At 50.5% G+C, this 16,131-nt stretch overlaps 1 protein-coding gene across 1 annotated transcript; it reads left to right on the top strand.

Annotated features, from left to right (window-relative positions):
* Positions 1-4,684: 4,684 nt before the first annotated feature.
* On the top strand, positions 4,685-12,968 carry SFRP2 (secreted frizzled related protein 2). The gene is made up of 3 exons (XM_036424447.2): positions 4,685-5,597; positions 7,733-7,813; positions 11,787-12,968. The coding sequence occupies exons 1-3, from the start codon at positions 5,096-5,098 to the stop codon at positions 12,089-12,091; spliced, it is 888 nt and encodes a 295-aa protein (XP_036280340.1). The 5' UTR covers positions 4,685-5,095; the 3' UTR covers positions 12,092-12,968.
* Positions 12,969-16,131: the final 3,163 nt, after the last annotated feature.

The raw sequence follows: 16,131 nt of genomic DNA, 5'->3' as shown, positions 1-16,131 counted from the left end.
TCTCGAGAGGGAGAGCGCCTGTAGGTTTAACTTTTTTAGTCTTTCTACTGAACTCCGAAAGCACCCATCCATTCATTGCCTTCAGGCCTTTCCCATGGAGCAAGTTCTGTACTTGGCACAAAGAGGTATGGGGAACCTGACCTTCACACTGGCTTCGGGCGCACCCACCAGGCGCTGTTACAGCTCTGCCCACCAGGTGGCCCAGGATGGCTCCTGTTTCGCCCCCAAGGACATCATTGACATCATCGGGAACCCTGCGCCCGGTGTCCAGCGGAATGCAGAGGCAATCTGGCTTCCCGCCTCCCGCCTCCCCGCCGCGAACTTCCTAGGCCTGCGCGCCCACCCTGAGGAAAGGGGGACGCCGAGCTCCACGTCCTCAGCCGGGACTGGGGAAGCGGGCACCGGCCCAGGCCTCCCTCGCGGCTCCCGCCCCTGCCCCCGCCCCCGCCCCCGCCAAGTCGGAGCCTCCCCGGATCTTTCGTTTGCTTTTCCAACTTCGATCTGGGGGCCCCTGCCCTGACCTCGTTATGGGGTATCCGCGCCTGACTCCTTTGGGGTCCGAGGGCCCGAGGGATCCCAGAGCCTGCGGCGAGGGGCCGCAGGCACCAGCCCCCCTCCCGCCCCTCCTGGAGGCTTGTCCCGGGAAGCTTCCCCTCCAGCGCGGCCTGTGTCCTCGCCGCGGGGCACAGAGGCAGGGAGTGCCAAAGCCGAAGGAATGAGGTAACCCACCCACCCGCGAAAGAAGGCCAGCATTGCGCCCAACATGTAAAATGTAAAATATCTCAGAGCCTCAACCAGGTAACGGAAGCCACATAGCAACCCTAGAGGGACCATCTCTTTGGGAAATGGCGCCACCAGATGGCTGCAGCGAATCCCACCGAAATATGCTGGGGCTGGCGGGCCACGCAGCCCCACACTCCACTGGGTAGCAGGGATGGCGCAGGATCACCGCCCCAGGACAGAAGTTGACATCACCCACCTGCCCGCTGATGAAAGCCCAGCGAAACACCCACTGGATCAAGAGGAGTCCCTAAAGCCAGCATGTTAACACCAGGAGCTGGACCCCTCACAGTGTGACCGGGCCCCAGTGACATAACCTCTCTGTGCCTCCGTTTCCTCACAACTACTGACACATTTGCAAAGTAATAGTCACACCTGCCTGCCGGGCAGCAGTGAGGCTTTCAGGAGACAGCCCCACAGTAGGTCTGTTAGTATAACCTGTTGGCCTGGGCTAAGGGATTGTGGTTCACCAGGCTACCCAGGCCGGCCAGGGCCTGCCTTAGCTAACTCCATCTTTCCCCATTCAGGAGTTGCTGTCAAGGCTTAAAGCCTCCCAGAAAGTCCTGCCTTTAATAAGGAGCAAGTGTTAGAGAACTCAGGGGGTTTGCTTGCTTGGAGTGTTCTATTCTAGGAGAAGTGGCTGTAACAAGGTTCTTGTATCTGCTTGCAGCAAGTAGAGAAGACAGGGAATTCACATCCAAAGCTCTGCCTCGCCAAAGGGAGCCTTAGCCACTGGTACACACCATCTGGTTAATGACATGTTGATTTCTTCTCTGCAGTTGGTCAAACTTATCCCATTGAGACATGGTCACACTTAGGAGGTTTACAGTGCCTACAAAATCCTGGGCTACACTTTAACATGTAGCAAGAATGGCATTTACTAGTTGTAACGGGCCAGGCCTTGAGACCCTTGTCCTACCGAACACAGGGAAACCCAATCTTACAAACAGAAAGGAAGGGTGGGTCAGGGCTGCAGTTATTTGGGGGCTAAGAAACTTGTTTCCAATTCGGGGTTGCCCCTCTGAAGCCAGTGCTGGACTTTGAGAATGAGGAAGCCTCATATTACACTTGTTCTCCCCCTTTCTGCTTGCACTTCCTCTCAGATATGAGTCCATAGGCCTTAACTTTGCTATTCCCCAGTGGAAGCAAGAGGCTGCATTTCCCAGGCTCTCCGTGGATATAGCAGACACAGGAGTCAGGGACCCCTCCAGCAGAGCGGAGCCTCTGAGAATGAGAGCCAGTGTCCTGCCAGCCCAGACACTAAAGCCGAGCAGGGGGTGCACATCTGAAACACGGATTGTGGAGGCTCATCTTCAGGCCTGCAGCCTTTGGGTGGGATGCTGTTCACTGTGTGCATGGTGAGGCTGGGATGGGGGAAGGGGCGAGTATCAATCCCATCACCAGGAACCCCTGGGCAGGCAGCCCCCTTTAAGCAGGCTGCCAGAGGAATTGCCGCCCACCACCCCTTACACCTGGGTTTGCATGAATCCTTTCCTTCCTAAAACAGGCAAGTACTAAATGGACCTGAGGTGGGGGGTGGGGGGGGAGAGGGAGGGCTCGCCGAGATAAGCCATGGCTCTTGGTCTGTAAAAGCAAAAGCCTTCGGCCGTTTTCGATAAGTGGCAAGGATCTACGAAGACCCTTAGGCTGAGGCCCTGGGCCTGAAGGCCAGCCCAGAGCGCAGCGGAGTTGGGGTGCAGGCGCCGCGGCCTGGCTGCGCACACGTGAGCGGGTCCCTCTGCGGTGGCACAGCGACCCCGGCTGGGGGGGGGGGGAGGGGGGAGGCATCCGCTTTCGTGCGCTTTTCACAAGGTCCACGCTTGAGCTCCCATTCCCATGGGAGGTTATTCTCCTGCCCTCCCTCAATCAGCTAGTCCCCCTCAATCAGCTCGCACCCGGGGCGCGCCTGGCCCGCGGGCGTGCGCTTACCTGGGCGCGAGCGGGGACGGAGAGGGGCTGGGACAGGACGCAGAGTGGGCGGGAGGCCGCGGCCTGGGCAAGGGGAGTCGAGGCTGGGCAGCGCGGGTAAGAGGAGGGCCGCGGGCCCTGGGACCTGGCGGGTGAGAACCGGACCGGAGGCGCCGCGGCGATGGAGACCCCGCTGCAGCTCCCGGCTCCCCCTGGCGGCCAGCGGGACGCCGGACTCCCCCAAACAATGGGTGTGCGGAGGTGCCCGCCCCACACAAGCCCACCCGCTCTGGGCTCCTACAGCTCCGCACTAGAGGGTCTGACACCCGAAGAAAGCTGGGTGCAGGGAGAGGGGGAGGCGGCGAGAGAGCCTTCATTCCATCCCTGCCCTCAAGTTCCAGAATCTCTCCCAGCTCTGGCTCTGATGAGCTGTTTGATTCTAAATGTGTTCCTTTCGTTTTGGGGTTTATTTTCAAAATACTGTGTCTTGGGAGCGGGGCTTTTCGTCCTCTTGGGGCTTTCCTGAAAACGAAAAGGCCTACGACCGATTCGGCGGAAGAGCCGCCTTTTGCTGCCGCCCTGGCCCTTCCCCAGCAGGAGGAAAGATGGAAGCCGGACTTTTGGATTTGGGGGGGGGGGGGGGGGCGCTCAGATTCTTGTCCAGAAGATGCTCTCCCACACAGACAGCGACTTTCCCCAGGAGATACAGCATGAGCTCTCACCGCCCACACATTAACTCCCTCCTCTAAGCAGTGGGACCACTGAGAGAGCGAGAGCGGGACCACTTGGGGTTGCCAGGCCAACCCATCCTTCAGGAACAGAGGGAAATAAGGGGGGGGGGGGTGAGGACACGGCCAGTTGATGGCTCCAAGTGGACGGAGCAATAATGCTCGCGCCTTAGGAAAGAACCCTGGCGGCTCGCTTTTGCAGGATTATCTCTGGATCTGCGTCGCCCACCTGATTGGGAAGCCAAAGAGGAGACCACCTGCCCCTAGGAAAGACTTGGGGCGATGAGGGGAAAGGAGGCCCCCACCACACACCTTCCCTCTGCTGGCACTCCAACAGTTCCAGTTGACAGCTATGAGCTTACCATTTGCAGTCCAGGAAGGGAGAGGCAGGCCTGTGTGTTCACCTCTGCCTGCACACGAGCCACCCCGCTGGCATAGGCAGGGTAGTTGAATCGACGCTAGTCCTCGTGGGTCTCTAGACGGGGCTCCTTCCTCTGCCACCCCCCCTTCTTTCCCAGCCTGCCCACCGGGCACATTGTCTGCCAGTCCCTTGTGCCCAGCACTAGCCCTTACAAGCCGCGCCCAGAGGAGGCCCATCCTCCGGTTCTCCGAGCTCCCCCGCTCCAAGGCCTGTGTGTTTTAGGATCCCAAGCCAGGGAGTGGTGGGCAGCGGTGTGTGATGCAGAGGAGACTCTGCAGAGGCGTCTCCACAGCAGCAAAATCTAGACCGACCCCAACAACAGAACCACCACAGCGTCTTCTTTTCCATGTCAGAGGTTTCGCTCCTACAACTTTATTGGTAACTACATCTTTTTTTTTAAAGGTCAGGGAGGAGCACACGTACTTGGTCACTGTGTGGGCCTGGGGCGGACAGGTCCCAGGTGCAAGCTGAAGGCACAAAGACCTGAATGCCCGCCGGCTGGCGCCGGGAGATGCAGTCCCGTGCCCCCCACCCCACCCCCACCCCCGAAAAGCCCCGGTTCAGAACAGAAACTTCAGGATGGGGTCACACAGTCCCTGGTCGGGCCTTCGTCATGGGGAACTGCATCCCCGCGAGGGGCGGGGGGCGCTGAGTGCATTTCCGCCGGGACCTGGAGGCAAGGCCGCCCATCGCGTCCGGGGGTCCCCGATCTCTCCAGCCCCCGCCCCGCACGCTCACTGTTGGGGCGCAGCTGCCAGGCTGGTCTATTTGTAGTTTAAAGCGACCCGTGAGGGCGCGCGCTCGGCCGCACCTATTGGGGTGTGTGGGGGCGGCCAGCATTCCCTTCCCGGGAGCGCCAGAGGGACATTCTCAAAAGAAAACCCAGACCAAGTAGGTAGTGACCAGCCCTCCTCAGATTACTCTCCACTGGCTCCTCCCTTGCTCCCCCCGCCTCCAAGATTTGCATTCAAAAGGCCAAGAGAAGTCTGGCTGGGCCCCAGCAGTTGCACACACTGCTTCCCCGGGTCGGAGCCCCCCTGAGCTGAGCCCGGGCTTGCAGCACGAAAGCCGAGCGGAGCGGTCCTCGCCCGCGCAGTCCTGCCCACGGCCCGGCCTCCCTGCGCCCGGCCGTCCCGCCGCCCACTCTCCAGGCCCCGGAGCCGGGCCGAGCGAGCGAGCGAGCAGCGGGCCGGGACCCGCTCCGGCCGCGGCGCCTGCGCCTCCCCGCTCCGCTCTCCGCCCCGGCCGCGCGCCCACCATGCCGCCGCGGGGCCCCGGCTCGCTGCTGCTGCTGGCCCTCGCCTCGCACTGCTGCCTGGGCCCGGCGCGCGGGCTGTTCTTCGGCCAGCCCGACTTCTCCTACAAGCGCAGCAACTGCAAGCCCATCCCGGCCAACCTGCAGCTGTGCCACGGCATCGAGTACCAGAACATGCGGCTGCCCAACCTGCTGGGCCACGAGACCATGAAGGAGGTGCTGGAGCAGGCGGGCGCCTGGATCCCCCTGGTTATGAAGCAGTGCCACCCGGACACCAAGAAGTTCCTGTGCTCGCTCTTCGCGCCGGTGTGCCTCGACGACCTGGATGAGATCATCCAGCCCTGCCACTCGCTCTGCGTGCAGGTGAAGGACCGCTGCGCCCCGGTCATGTCCGCCTTCGGCTTCCCCTGGCCCGACATGCTCGAGTGTGACCGTTTCCCCCAGGACAACGACCTCTGCATCCCCCTCGCCAGCAGCGACCATCTCCTGCCGGCCACCGAGGAAGGTAAGCCTGCCTTCCCCTTTCTTCCCTCCCTCTGAGCTTTTCTGAAGACTTTCCGGAGGAAATTCCGAGGTCCCCGCCCCACATCCCCGATGCGTCCCCTCCTGCGGTGCCAGACCTAGCGGGCGGACGCTCTCCTTGCCAGAGTGTGTCATTGTGATAAATCTTAGATACACACGCCTCTCACTCCCCTCCCGAGTTATTCCAGTTATACCTTTCTTAGGGACAGTTAAAAAAGAAAAGAAAATCAATAACTGAACGGCATCTTTTCCATATGATATAAAATTATTTTTGCAACCAGGGGAGTGTGGGGGCTTGGAAATGGTCCTGTGGGGAGGGATTGGTGAGCATCTGGCTCTGCGTGTTGAAAATGGAGCATTGGTTATTACTGCTCAGGTGTCTGAGGAAGAGGACATGAAGGGAATCTCCAGGAGTCATTTTCTGTCATAAATCAGCTTTTATCTTAGGAGTGGTTTTAATTAGCCATGCAAAGAAAAAAAGAGGAGTTTCCCAAGTTTTTAGAAAACGGGGAGTTCCTGTGCAAAAACCATCAAAGCAATGAAAACCTCATGGGCTCTTGATATTTTTCCTGAAAGCAAAACATACACAAGGAGTCTGCACTGACTTAGGTACCCTCCTGGGAGGGGAACGGGGCTTCCTAATCCCCTTCAGGGCTCCAGCAGCATCTCCCTTTCAATCCCTAATTGTTTTCCTACAGCCATCGTTAGTTAAAGAAAATGCAAAGTTGCTCAGCAATCTTTCCTGGCAGGCACCGTGAGTGTGCAATCATCTTATTGGTTAGATTTCTAATTTATTGCAAATGTTTGGCATATTTCAAACATTTGTCCAACATACACCACAGACCAACCAACACAGGTTAGTAACATTTTATATACATTCCTAGAGCTCCTAATTGGAAATGTTTCATTTTGTTTGAGCGAGGGGAGGAAAGGGCAGTTTTATGTGTGTTGCTTTTGTTTATTTCTTTCCACTATCGGCACCGACATTATACACTACCTTTTTCCCAAAAGCCACTTTCTCAAAATAAAAATAAACGTGTAGAGGTCTTCAAAATGGGCTCTGCCATTTTTGTAACTTGACAAATAACTGTTCTGTCATGAATCACAAAGATTTTTTTCTATGAACATTCAATTTCATATTAATGAAAATCAAATTTCACCTAAGTTTTCAAGACAGAACACTGATAAATGGAGAAATGTTCCTTCCTTTGTTGTTGTTGTTTTCCCTTTTCCCAGGAAATCAAACTGTTTTAGAAGAGCCGTCAGCAGGCTCTCTGATCTTTGTGCTCCTGCACATTCCTAGGTGGGGTCAGACCCCAGAGGCAGTTGGCTTCAGTGTTGGTAAACTTCAGGAAAAGCTGCTTTGTAGTTTGGTAGGCTGGTTTTTTTGGTTTGTGAGTTTGTTTTTGAGAATTTGAAACAAACAAAGAAGAGCAAGAAGAACCTTCCCCAAGGGACAAAGATAAAAATGAAATAAATGTTGCTTAACTGGAGCACAAACCTGGCAGAAAGCTCCAGGTGATGCAGAACCGGTTAGAGCAGGCTGTTGAGTTTCCCAAGGTGTTTCCATGGTGGGAACGAGCCCCTAGGTGACCCTTACACCATGAGCCACCTTCGCCTGTGCAGTCTTAAAAATACCTTGAAATGCTTCTCCTGAGACACAGAGCTCTACTCTGGAGCCCAGCAAAGACAGGCTGCACTGTTGTCCTTCAGCCGAGAAAGTCAATATTTTGGCCATCGTTGGTGGTTGGTTTTCCAAAATCTCTCAAGAGTCTTCTGGTGCTTTCTCCTCAGAGAGCCTTTTGGGAACAACTTTTTCAGGGACTGAGTTTGTCCCGGAGATGGGGAGAAAAAACTAAAAAGCCTGCACACTCTGCCCCAAGCGCCCTTTTCCTTTGGGATTCACCATGTATTATTAAGCAGAGCCCACGGGCATTTTGTCCATCAAAAAATAGTAGGCATGGAGACTTCTTTAGGAATGAACGACTGGTCCTTCTTTTTTAAAGGAGACAGAAGCTGGGGTCCAGCTACTCTTGCCTGGGTAAGCCCTTTGAGTTGTTTACAAACGCCACCTGCTGTTCTCTTTTAAGCAAACTTACTCAATTTTCACCTTTCTAGCTCCAAAGGTCTGTGAAGCCTGCAAAAATAAAAACGAGGATGACAACGACATAATGGAAACTCTTTGTAAAAATGATTTTGGTAAGTAATACACCACCAACAGCAAAACATTCAAAAGTTTTATTTACCAGTAAAACGTAAGGTGCAAATCATGAAGACGTAAAATACCAATACCATCCATGCACCTTTCCTAAAGTCAACTAACTTGCTCTATCCTAGTTTCCTCCCTGTGTTTCCTCCCAGTCTTATAATGAGTTGTATCTTTTCAGATGAGTCTATTCATTCTGCTAAGCAATAATCAATTAATGAGAATTATTCAGATTATTAATTTCCAGTGGCATATTTTCATTTTACTTGGGCTTTTTCTCGCCAGCAAGCCTTATTCTGAGCCATGGGGTCTTTCTGACACTTGACATGTGCACCAGGGATGGGAATGTAAATATTAGCCCTAGCTACACACATTGAAGGCATTACGTTGGCCACAAACTAAAATATTCTTATTTTATTCATAACCATCAGTGACTATATCCAGGATACTGGTTAATAATTGGAAGAGGGATTCCTTGAATTTAAAAAAGAAGAAATAAGCTCAGGAATTTACTAGGCAAGATACAGGAAAGATCCCTGAGGACATGGTGCTTGGGGACAATAAATAATGTGTGATATGTTACTCAAGTTCCATAGAGTGCAAATCACTACCCTTAAGGGAATATTAAAAGAGGGAAGATGGTTGGAGACTGTCCATGTAGGACTCAATCAGCACCCTATCTGCTGTCCTCAGGCCTCCAGGGTGAGGGAGGAGCACAGCTAGACACGGGTCAATGCCAGATTCAGAGTTGGGACTGGCCAAGAACTTCAGTCAGACTCCTGAGGCATTCTAGTTTTCATCCCATTCCCAATGCAGGCAACTTTTGATGTGTTTAAGTAGTTGATACCCCATAGATGCATTCACTGAGGCAGAAGGCTAACCTTACTGGTAAACAGATGTGATCCCTGCTCTATCAAACAATAGTGGCCTCTAACAGGTCTGTATTACTAATTCTACATCCTCAACAAAGTACTTGAGACTGAGAGAAATTACTGCAGCTCCCACTGTTGAGGAGTGCCCCCCGCAAGAAATCTCAGGTTTGGTCAGTTCCCTGAAACTCTGAGATACTCCTAACCCTGCTCCTTATAACTCCCAGTAGGTGTCTGGGTTTACCCTTAGCTGAGAACAACCAGAGACCCAGCTTTAGGAGAAGAGTCCCATGCCAAAGAGACAAAGAGAGGAGGCAACTCTGTCCCAACCAGTCCTTCCCCTCTGCAAGAGCCACAAGTGGGATGCTAGTGTTTCATAGGTGTATATTCAAATATATACAACTCTCAAGGCCTGTCATGTGGGCGGCAGCAATCCAAATCTCCAGGGTCTTAATCAACAGTTCCTAGCTTTATGCTACCAGATATGATTAAGGGTAAGAGATGAAAAAATAATTTTAATAAAATATATATTAAAGTTTATATCTTCTTCTGACAGTTTATGTCCTTTACACTAGATTTAATCCAGATCTCCCTCCTGACTTCCACAAAAATGTTGATTATATTATGGGGCTCCAAAACAGCAATTTAGGAGACATGCAGACACACACACAAGACCTTCCTAAGGATGCTCTGTCAAGACTGGGCCAAAAAAATGGGGAGGAGTGGGGGTAGTGCTAGTGTTCTTTCTCCTTAGAGGAAAAAGCCTTTCAAAACAACATATAAGTCGTTACATTTAAAGTACCACACATGTAGATACCTCACAAGCTTTGTTTTCTATTTCCCCACATTCATTTTTGTCTCAAAAGGGCTAATGAACCTACCTTACAGGAAGTACATTATATACCCCTGGTTTATAAGCAGTATTCTATATCGCCTCTGTACTTTGGGAAGTTATGGAATGATAGAAGGAACGAGGATAAAAATCTGAGGTATTTAACATCACACTCATTGCACACCTGAAGTACAGGGGAATGTAGAAAAACAGTCTCCAACCTTATTTCAGACCTGAAAGTACTGGTGAAGAAACAAAGGCCCAACCATCTGCTTTAGCATACAACCTGTTGTTGAATCGGATGGTGATTATCACATCCTGTATCCCCATTCTCATCTTCCAGGGCAGGAAATGTTGTTCTGGGACTTTAATTCCCTATATTTGGTCCCAGCTGAGAATCCAGGGAGGAAGGGCCTGATGTTTCCCCAGGGTAATCTTTTGCAATGTTGGCTATTTTAAAGCTGGAGAAACAAGAGTGATAAATGTTCCCTCTGGGTCAAAGTGATGATTTTTTTAAAGTTTGGAGCTCAAGAATGTTTAATTTGACCAAGCAAAATTCACACATGCTCTCTCTGTAATCACTGCTCTCACCATATGTCGTCCCCACCCCCACACCTTATACAGAGGCCACAAGACGTATTCCACTATATACGTCTCACAAACTCTGAGAACTCGGAGGGATGGTTCAGAGGCGTATCAGAAAAATACATGGTTGGCTAAGTCACAGTGTCCTTGATTTACCTGGCTGAGCTTTATTCATTTTAGAGTTGGAAAAAAAAAAAAATCTTAGTCAAATTCTCTTTTTAAGATAGAAAGAAACCACTGAAGCAGTGATGCTCACATACACACAGTACTCTTCCTTTATTACTAATTTCACCAATGACTCAAACGCCGTCAAAGTCAGGACGTTAGACTCACACATATCTCTATAGAGCAGTTGTCAGTGGCACCAAGAGTCTTAGGGCACATTCAGTTGGGAGAGTTAATGCTCCAACCAGGGCAAGAACCTGGAAGTTGCCTTATGAGACCACACTGGTATTCTAGGAGGTTTGGGAACCGGAGTTCTGAAAACTCGGCTCAGCCAGGACACTACCCAACTGGATGACCTTGTGTAAGTCACTCCGTTTCTCTGGAATTCAGATTCTTCATGTGCCAACAGGAGATTTTTAACTGGCCGATTTCTTCCAACCTTAAAATTCTGTCCTTTCTCTGCCTTCATGGATTCTTGAAATGGAATTCCACCATGTATGTTTGCAGGGTTTTCTGTCCCAAAGCATGCTGTTTATGACTATAAAATGTGTCTTTTATGTAAACCATTTACTTTTGGTCTTAGCATTCTAATGAGTCCAATATCCATTTTGGAAACAGTACATACATGATCTGTAAACGCCCTGGCCTTGGACAGGCAAATGATAGCATATGAGGATGAGGTCTTCAGAAAAACACTTTTACAGCTAAACATGTGCTCTTAAAAAGAGTCTTGGATATTTTTCTCCTAGTTACTTTACCAAATCAAATGCAGCTGTAAGATCATCTCTCCTTCCCTGTAGTCTGTTCTTTAGAAAACAATGATTGTGTGATATAATTTCCTTACAGGTTTGTCCAAAAACCTATCCGACCTAATTAATTGAGTTTAAAGTTTACAGCCACAGAAGATCACGTTTCACCTAAGAGTCAGGCATTTCTTTTCATGCTGACGTTTCCAATAGGGGAAGCCCTTTGTTGAGAGCAAAGCACAAACCACGTGCGACCTACACACAAACACTAGTCAGGCTAGGAAAGTCAAATGAGTCTCACAGAAGGAGTTTTGATTTGAAACAAAGTGCAAGGCAAACCCTTTGAGGCTTTAATTTTTTTTTTAATTGATTTCAGAGAGGAAGGGAGAGAAATAGAGAGAAACATCAATGATGAGAGAAAATCATTAATTGGCTGCCTCCTGCATATCTCCTTGCTGGGGGGGATCAAGCCCGCAACCTGGGCTTGTGCCCTTGGCCAGAATCGAACCTGGGACCCTTCCACAGGCTAATGCCCTATCTACGGAACCAAACTGGCTAGGGCCCTTTGGGGCTTTAGAAATGGAGCGCCTGCTGTCCCCAGCTCCCACCTCACTTCGCACAGCCCCTGACAGTCCCTCTGCTCGAGGAAGCTCTTCCTCCTTCCCCCACGCCTGGTCACACCAATATGCCGTAGAATAGGGTGAGGGGAGCTCCCATTCTATCCCGTATTCCCTCATTATAACTGGAGTGATTCCATCCCCTCTGGTAGCACTGAAAATAAAAGTGAAGGAGATAACCTACATCAACAGAGATACGAAAATCATCCTGGAGACCAAGAGCAAGACCATCTACAAGCTGAACGGGGTGTCCGAAAGGGACCTGAAGAAGTCGGTGCTGTGGCTCAAGGACAGCTTGCAGTGCACCTGCGAGGAGATGAACGACATCAATGCGCCCTACCTGGTCATGGGACAGAAACTGGGCGGGGAGCTGGTGATCACATCGGTGAAGCGGTGGCAGAAGGGGCAGAGAGAGTTTAAGCGCATCTCCCGCAGCATCCGCAAGCTGCAGTGCTAGTCTGGGCGGCCCCGGCTGCTTCCGACAGGCCAGCCCCAGGGCTCGGCTGACCACATCCACCCGGAGGCCTCGGCTCTCCTGTCCCAAGCACAGTCCCTGCAGCTCTGGCCACAGCCTGGAGCAGCCTCCCTGCCTTTTGCACATTTGCACCCCCAGCATTTCCTGAGCTATAAGGCCCTTCGAGGCCTCAGGAAAGGATACCTATTTTCACATAAAGGAAAGCCACTTGAGTATTGTAGAAATATTCAGAGTAATAAAACCATGCATATTTTTATGAAGTTTTAAGATAGCTCATTGTAAAAGCTAGTTTTGAGTAGATACAACTGTGACTTGGGGCTGATGCTCACGTTTTCACAGTTTGGTTGGGGTCAGCCGATTTTCATGTTCTGCTGAGGTTGCCCTGACGTACACATAGCTTCGTTTTGGTATGTGGCCCCCAGGGTTGTGGGTCAGAATCCAGGTTGGGATAAAGCTGGCTGTTATCTCAACATCTCTCAGCGAAGGCCTGAGGCCTGACACTCAGGCGCCTAACCATTCACTTGACATTTTCCACCCTCGTGAAGTTAACTGCAGCACACACTGCATTTCTAGGTAGAGTGCTTCCATTTTTAAAAAACCACGTTATCTGTCATAGCACGATTTCTTCAAATAAAGGGCACAGCAGACACATTTTGAAATTGGCCCGAGTACTTTAAGCTTTGTTTAAAACATGTTTTTTTTCTCTTATTGTTGCAAATGAAACCATTGTAGCTTACCTGTAATATACATAGTAGTTGACCTGAAAAAAAGTTGTAAAAATATTGCTTTAACCAACATTGTAAATATTTCAGATAAACATTATATTCTTGTATATAAACTTTTCACCCTGTTCTACCTACTCGTAGTGGTCTTTTTAGTAGGAGTTGTGTAAGAGCGGTCACCTCCTTTCTCCTGAGATCCAGCCTTCCCACAGTTTGAAGTATCTGTCTCTTAAGTGACACAGTAAGTGTCTCCCTGTGGCGGCACTGGGCTCCCGCCTATGCCTCACGTCTCCTCTGTACAGATGTTTACACTGGAGCCTGCAGGGAGGCGGAGATTGACAGCCTCTGCAGAGAATGCTCCTGCTCTTGCCCCTTCTCAGCAGTTCAGCTGCAGCCATGTGACAACACTGTCCTAAACCCCAAGGTTCACGGCCTCTACTGTTGTCCCCATTCTCAGAGGTTTTCATAACGAAAAAGAGTAACCATTGCAAAAATTGTTAGTTCCTCCCCCACTTTAACCCTCAGATAAAGAGCCAGTGGGAGATGGGGTAGGGAGGAGACGGTGAAAAGCCAATATTAAAAGGGCAGCCCAGCCAGTGTTGCTCAGTAGTTGAGTATTGACCTATGAACCGGAGATCACATGTTTGGGTTGTGGGCTTGATCCCCAGTAGGAGGCATGCAGGAAACAGCCAATGATTCTCAACATTGATGTTTCTATCCCCTTTCCTTTCCTCTTTGAAGTCAATAAAAATATTTTTTTAAAAGAAGGGCAGACATCCATAAAATGTCCATCCAAATACTTCATTATTTGGGAGCCTCCAGAGAAATTCTATTAAATCTATAAGGAGACAGGCTCAGAAGGGTTGGGGAGCATGGCTCAGAGGGGCAGAGGTGAAACTCGGGCCTTTCGAAGGACAATTTTATCTTCTATTCTACCTGGAAGTGGATTGTAGAAACGTAGTGGCACTCATTTACTCAACAAGTATTTACTGGGCATCTGCTATGTGCCTGGCCCTGTTCTAAGTGCTAGGGAGACTTACTTTGGTCCTTGTTCTTATAAAGTTTACATGAGAAAGAGAAAAAATATACAATTATATATCTACTAGAGTCCCAGTGCACAAAATTCGTGTGTGTGTGTGTGTGTGTGTGTGTGTGTGTGTGTGTGTGTTGGGGAGGAGGGTGTCCCTCAGCCCGACCTGCCCACTTTCCAATCTGGGAGCCCTCAGGGGATGTCCAACTGCCAGTTAGGGGAATTGAGCCTAAACTGACAGACATCCCTCTCTCAATCCAGAACTTCTGCCTTCTAACTGCTCACCTGCCTGCCTGCGCCTAACTACTCTGCCTGTCTGGTCACCCCTAAATGCCCTCCCCTGCTGGACTGGTTGTCCCTATTAACTTTTTTTTTTTTTTTAATTCTTATCCCCTTCACACACAATTGTATTTGACTTTTTTATTGGCTTCTCCCTCTCAGTTTTTCTCTCTCCTTTATGTAACACTTTTTCCTACTGACTCATCATTTATAAACTTTTCTTTCCTCCTTATTTCCTACTTCTGTTCCATCATCCTTCTCCCCACCTTTCTACTACCCTCCCTCCCTGCCCACATTCCTTCTTTCCTTTATCCTTACCCCTTTCCTCCCTCCCCTTTTCCTTCCTTCACACCCTAATTTTTTTCTTCATTCCTCCCTCGGACCTGCTTTGCTCCCTTCCCCATTTCTTCCTTCTTTCCATTCCTCTTTTAAGCATAACCAGCTCTCCTTTAAAATTTTTCTTCCCTCCCTTTTTCTCTCTCCTCCACATCCTTCTCTGCTTACTTCCACTGTTTTAGTATCTATCTACCTGCCTAATTATTCACTATTATTTATCTTTTTTCTTTTCTGATTCTTACTTTTAAAATCTGTCTCCAGTATACAACTATACTTGATTTTCATTGTAGCTCTTACAGTTCACTCACATATTCTCTTTCCTTCTTTAGTTCTGCTCTTTACTGACTCCTTTATAAAGTTTTTCCCTCCCTTCTTCCCTTCTTAAAGCTTCCATTGAGGGGGAGAGGGGCGTTAACCCCCAGCCCAGGGCTCAGCCCCAGCCAGGTGTTCACTGCCCGCCCCTTCCCCGGCCTTGCCACCACTGACCTGCTCCCATTCCCTGCCTGGGACACCTGGCCCAGCGAGGTGGTCCAGGCCCACGCAGTCTGGGTGCTGCTGCCTCGAAGCAGGAGCGCCTCCACCCAGAAGGCCTCGGACTGTCCTCCACTCAGTCCCGGTCCCATGGGCACCTCCCGGCCAATGGCTGCCACCACCCTTCTCCTGACACTGGGCGGGGCTCCCCACTCCACACCACCTGTGCTCCTCCCGTGGTGCTCCTCCTTTCACTGGGCACATCTGCTCTGACCCCCTGTGGTCACCACCCCTTTCCGCGTGCAGTTTCCTTCCCTTTTTCTTTCCTGCATAGTTTTCTTGTTTCCTTTCTGTATTTCTGTTTCTCCTCTCTGCCTGTCTGCATGCAGGCCTGCCTTCCTCTCCCTCTCCTTTCTTATCCCCTCCTATCATATCCTATCCTACCCCAGACCTTGCAGCTGCCTAAGCAGAGGGCAGAGACCCTGTAATGGACAAATTTGCATATTCCTCTATTATTAGATTAGATCATTGCCAATTACATGAAGTACTAGTGGCCTGGTGCACAAAATTCATGCATGGGGGAGGTTCCCTCAGCCCACCCTGTACCCTGTTCAAGCAGGGACCCCTAAACCAGCAGTTGGACATCCCTCTCGCAATCTGGGACCACTGGCTCCTAACCACTCACCTGCCTGCTTGCCTGATCACCCCTAACAGCCTCTGCCTCGGCCCCTACCACCATGGCTTTATCTGGAAGGAAGTCAGATGGCCAGTTGACCCAGTCTAATTAGCATATTACCCTTTTAGTAGTATAGTTAGATTATATAGGACATGATTGCTCAAATGGAGGGGAAAGCCTTTTTCATCAGAGGAGATGCTCTTGGCAGACAAAAATACATAATCCCTATATCTGGACTGATAGCCAGTCATATGCACTATACTGCCAAACCCAAACCGGTCATTAAAAAATTGAATCGCTTTCTTACATCTTATACCAAACTGCTGTTGCCCTTAAAACCCCTCCTCAGCCCCCACCTTAGGTTCTGCCTCCACAGTTCACTCAGCCAGATTTGGTTCTTATTGATTGGTTTCTATGCCAATCAGCATCTCCAGGCCTATCAATGGGCCTGATCAGATAGGTGGGGCTGCTAATCAGCCCCAGTGGAGGCCTGAGAGAAAGAGAGGCA

The sequence above is a fragment of the Pipistrellus kuhlii genome, unplaced genomic scaffold (assembly GCF_014108245.1).
Source record: "Pipistrellus kuhlii isolate mPipKuh1 unplaced genomic scaffold, mPipKuh1.p scaffold_m20_p_8, whole genome shotgun sequence".
In the NCBI taxonomy this organism is placed as follows: domain Eukaryota; kingdom Metazoa; phylum Chordata; class Mammalia; order Chiroptera; family Vespertilionidae; genus Pipistrellus; species Pipistrellus kuhlii.
Note: the sequence above shows the minus strand (reverse complement) of the source record. Positions and strands in the feature narration are given on the sequence as shown.

Excerpts from the sequence above, each read along its gene's own strand:
- SFRP2 (XM_036424447.2), top strand. The coding sequence starts at position 5,096 with ATGCCGCCGCGGGGCCCCGGCTCGCTGCTGCTGCTGGCCCTCGCCTCG. Across the intron at positions 5,598-7,732 it reads CCTGCCGGCCACCGAGGAAG|CTCCAAAGGTCTGTGAAGCC; the intron begins GTAAGCCTGCCT and ends TCACCTTTCTAG. Across the intron at positions 7,814-11,786 it reads TCTTTGTAAAAATGATTTTG|CACTGAAAATAAAAGTGAAG; the intron begins GTAAGTAATACA and ends CCCCTCTGGTAG.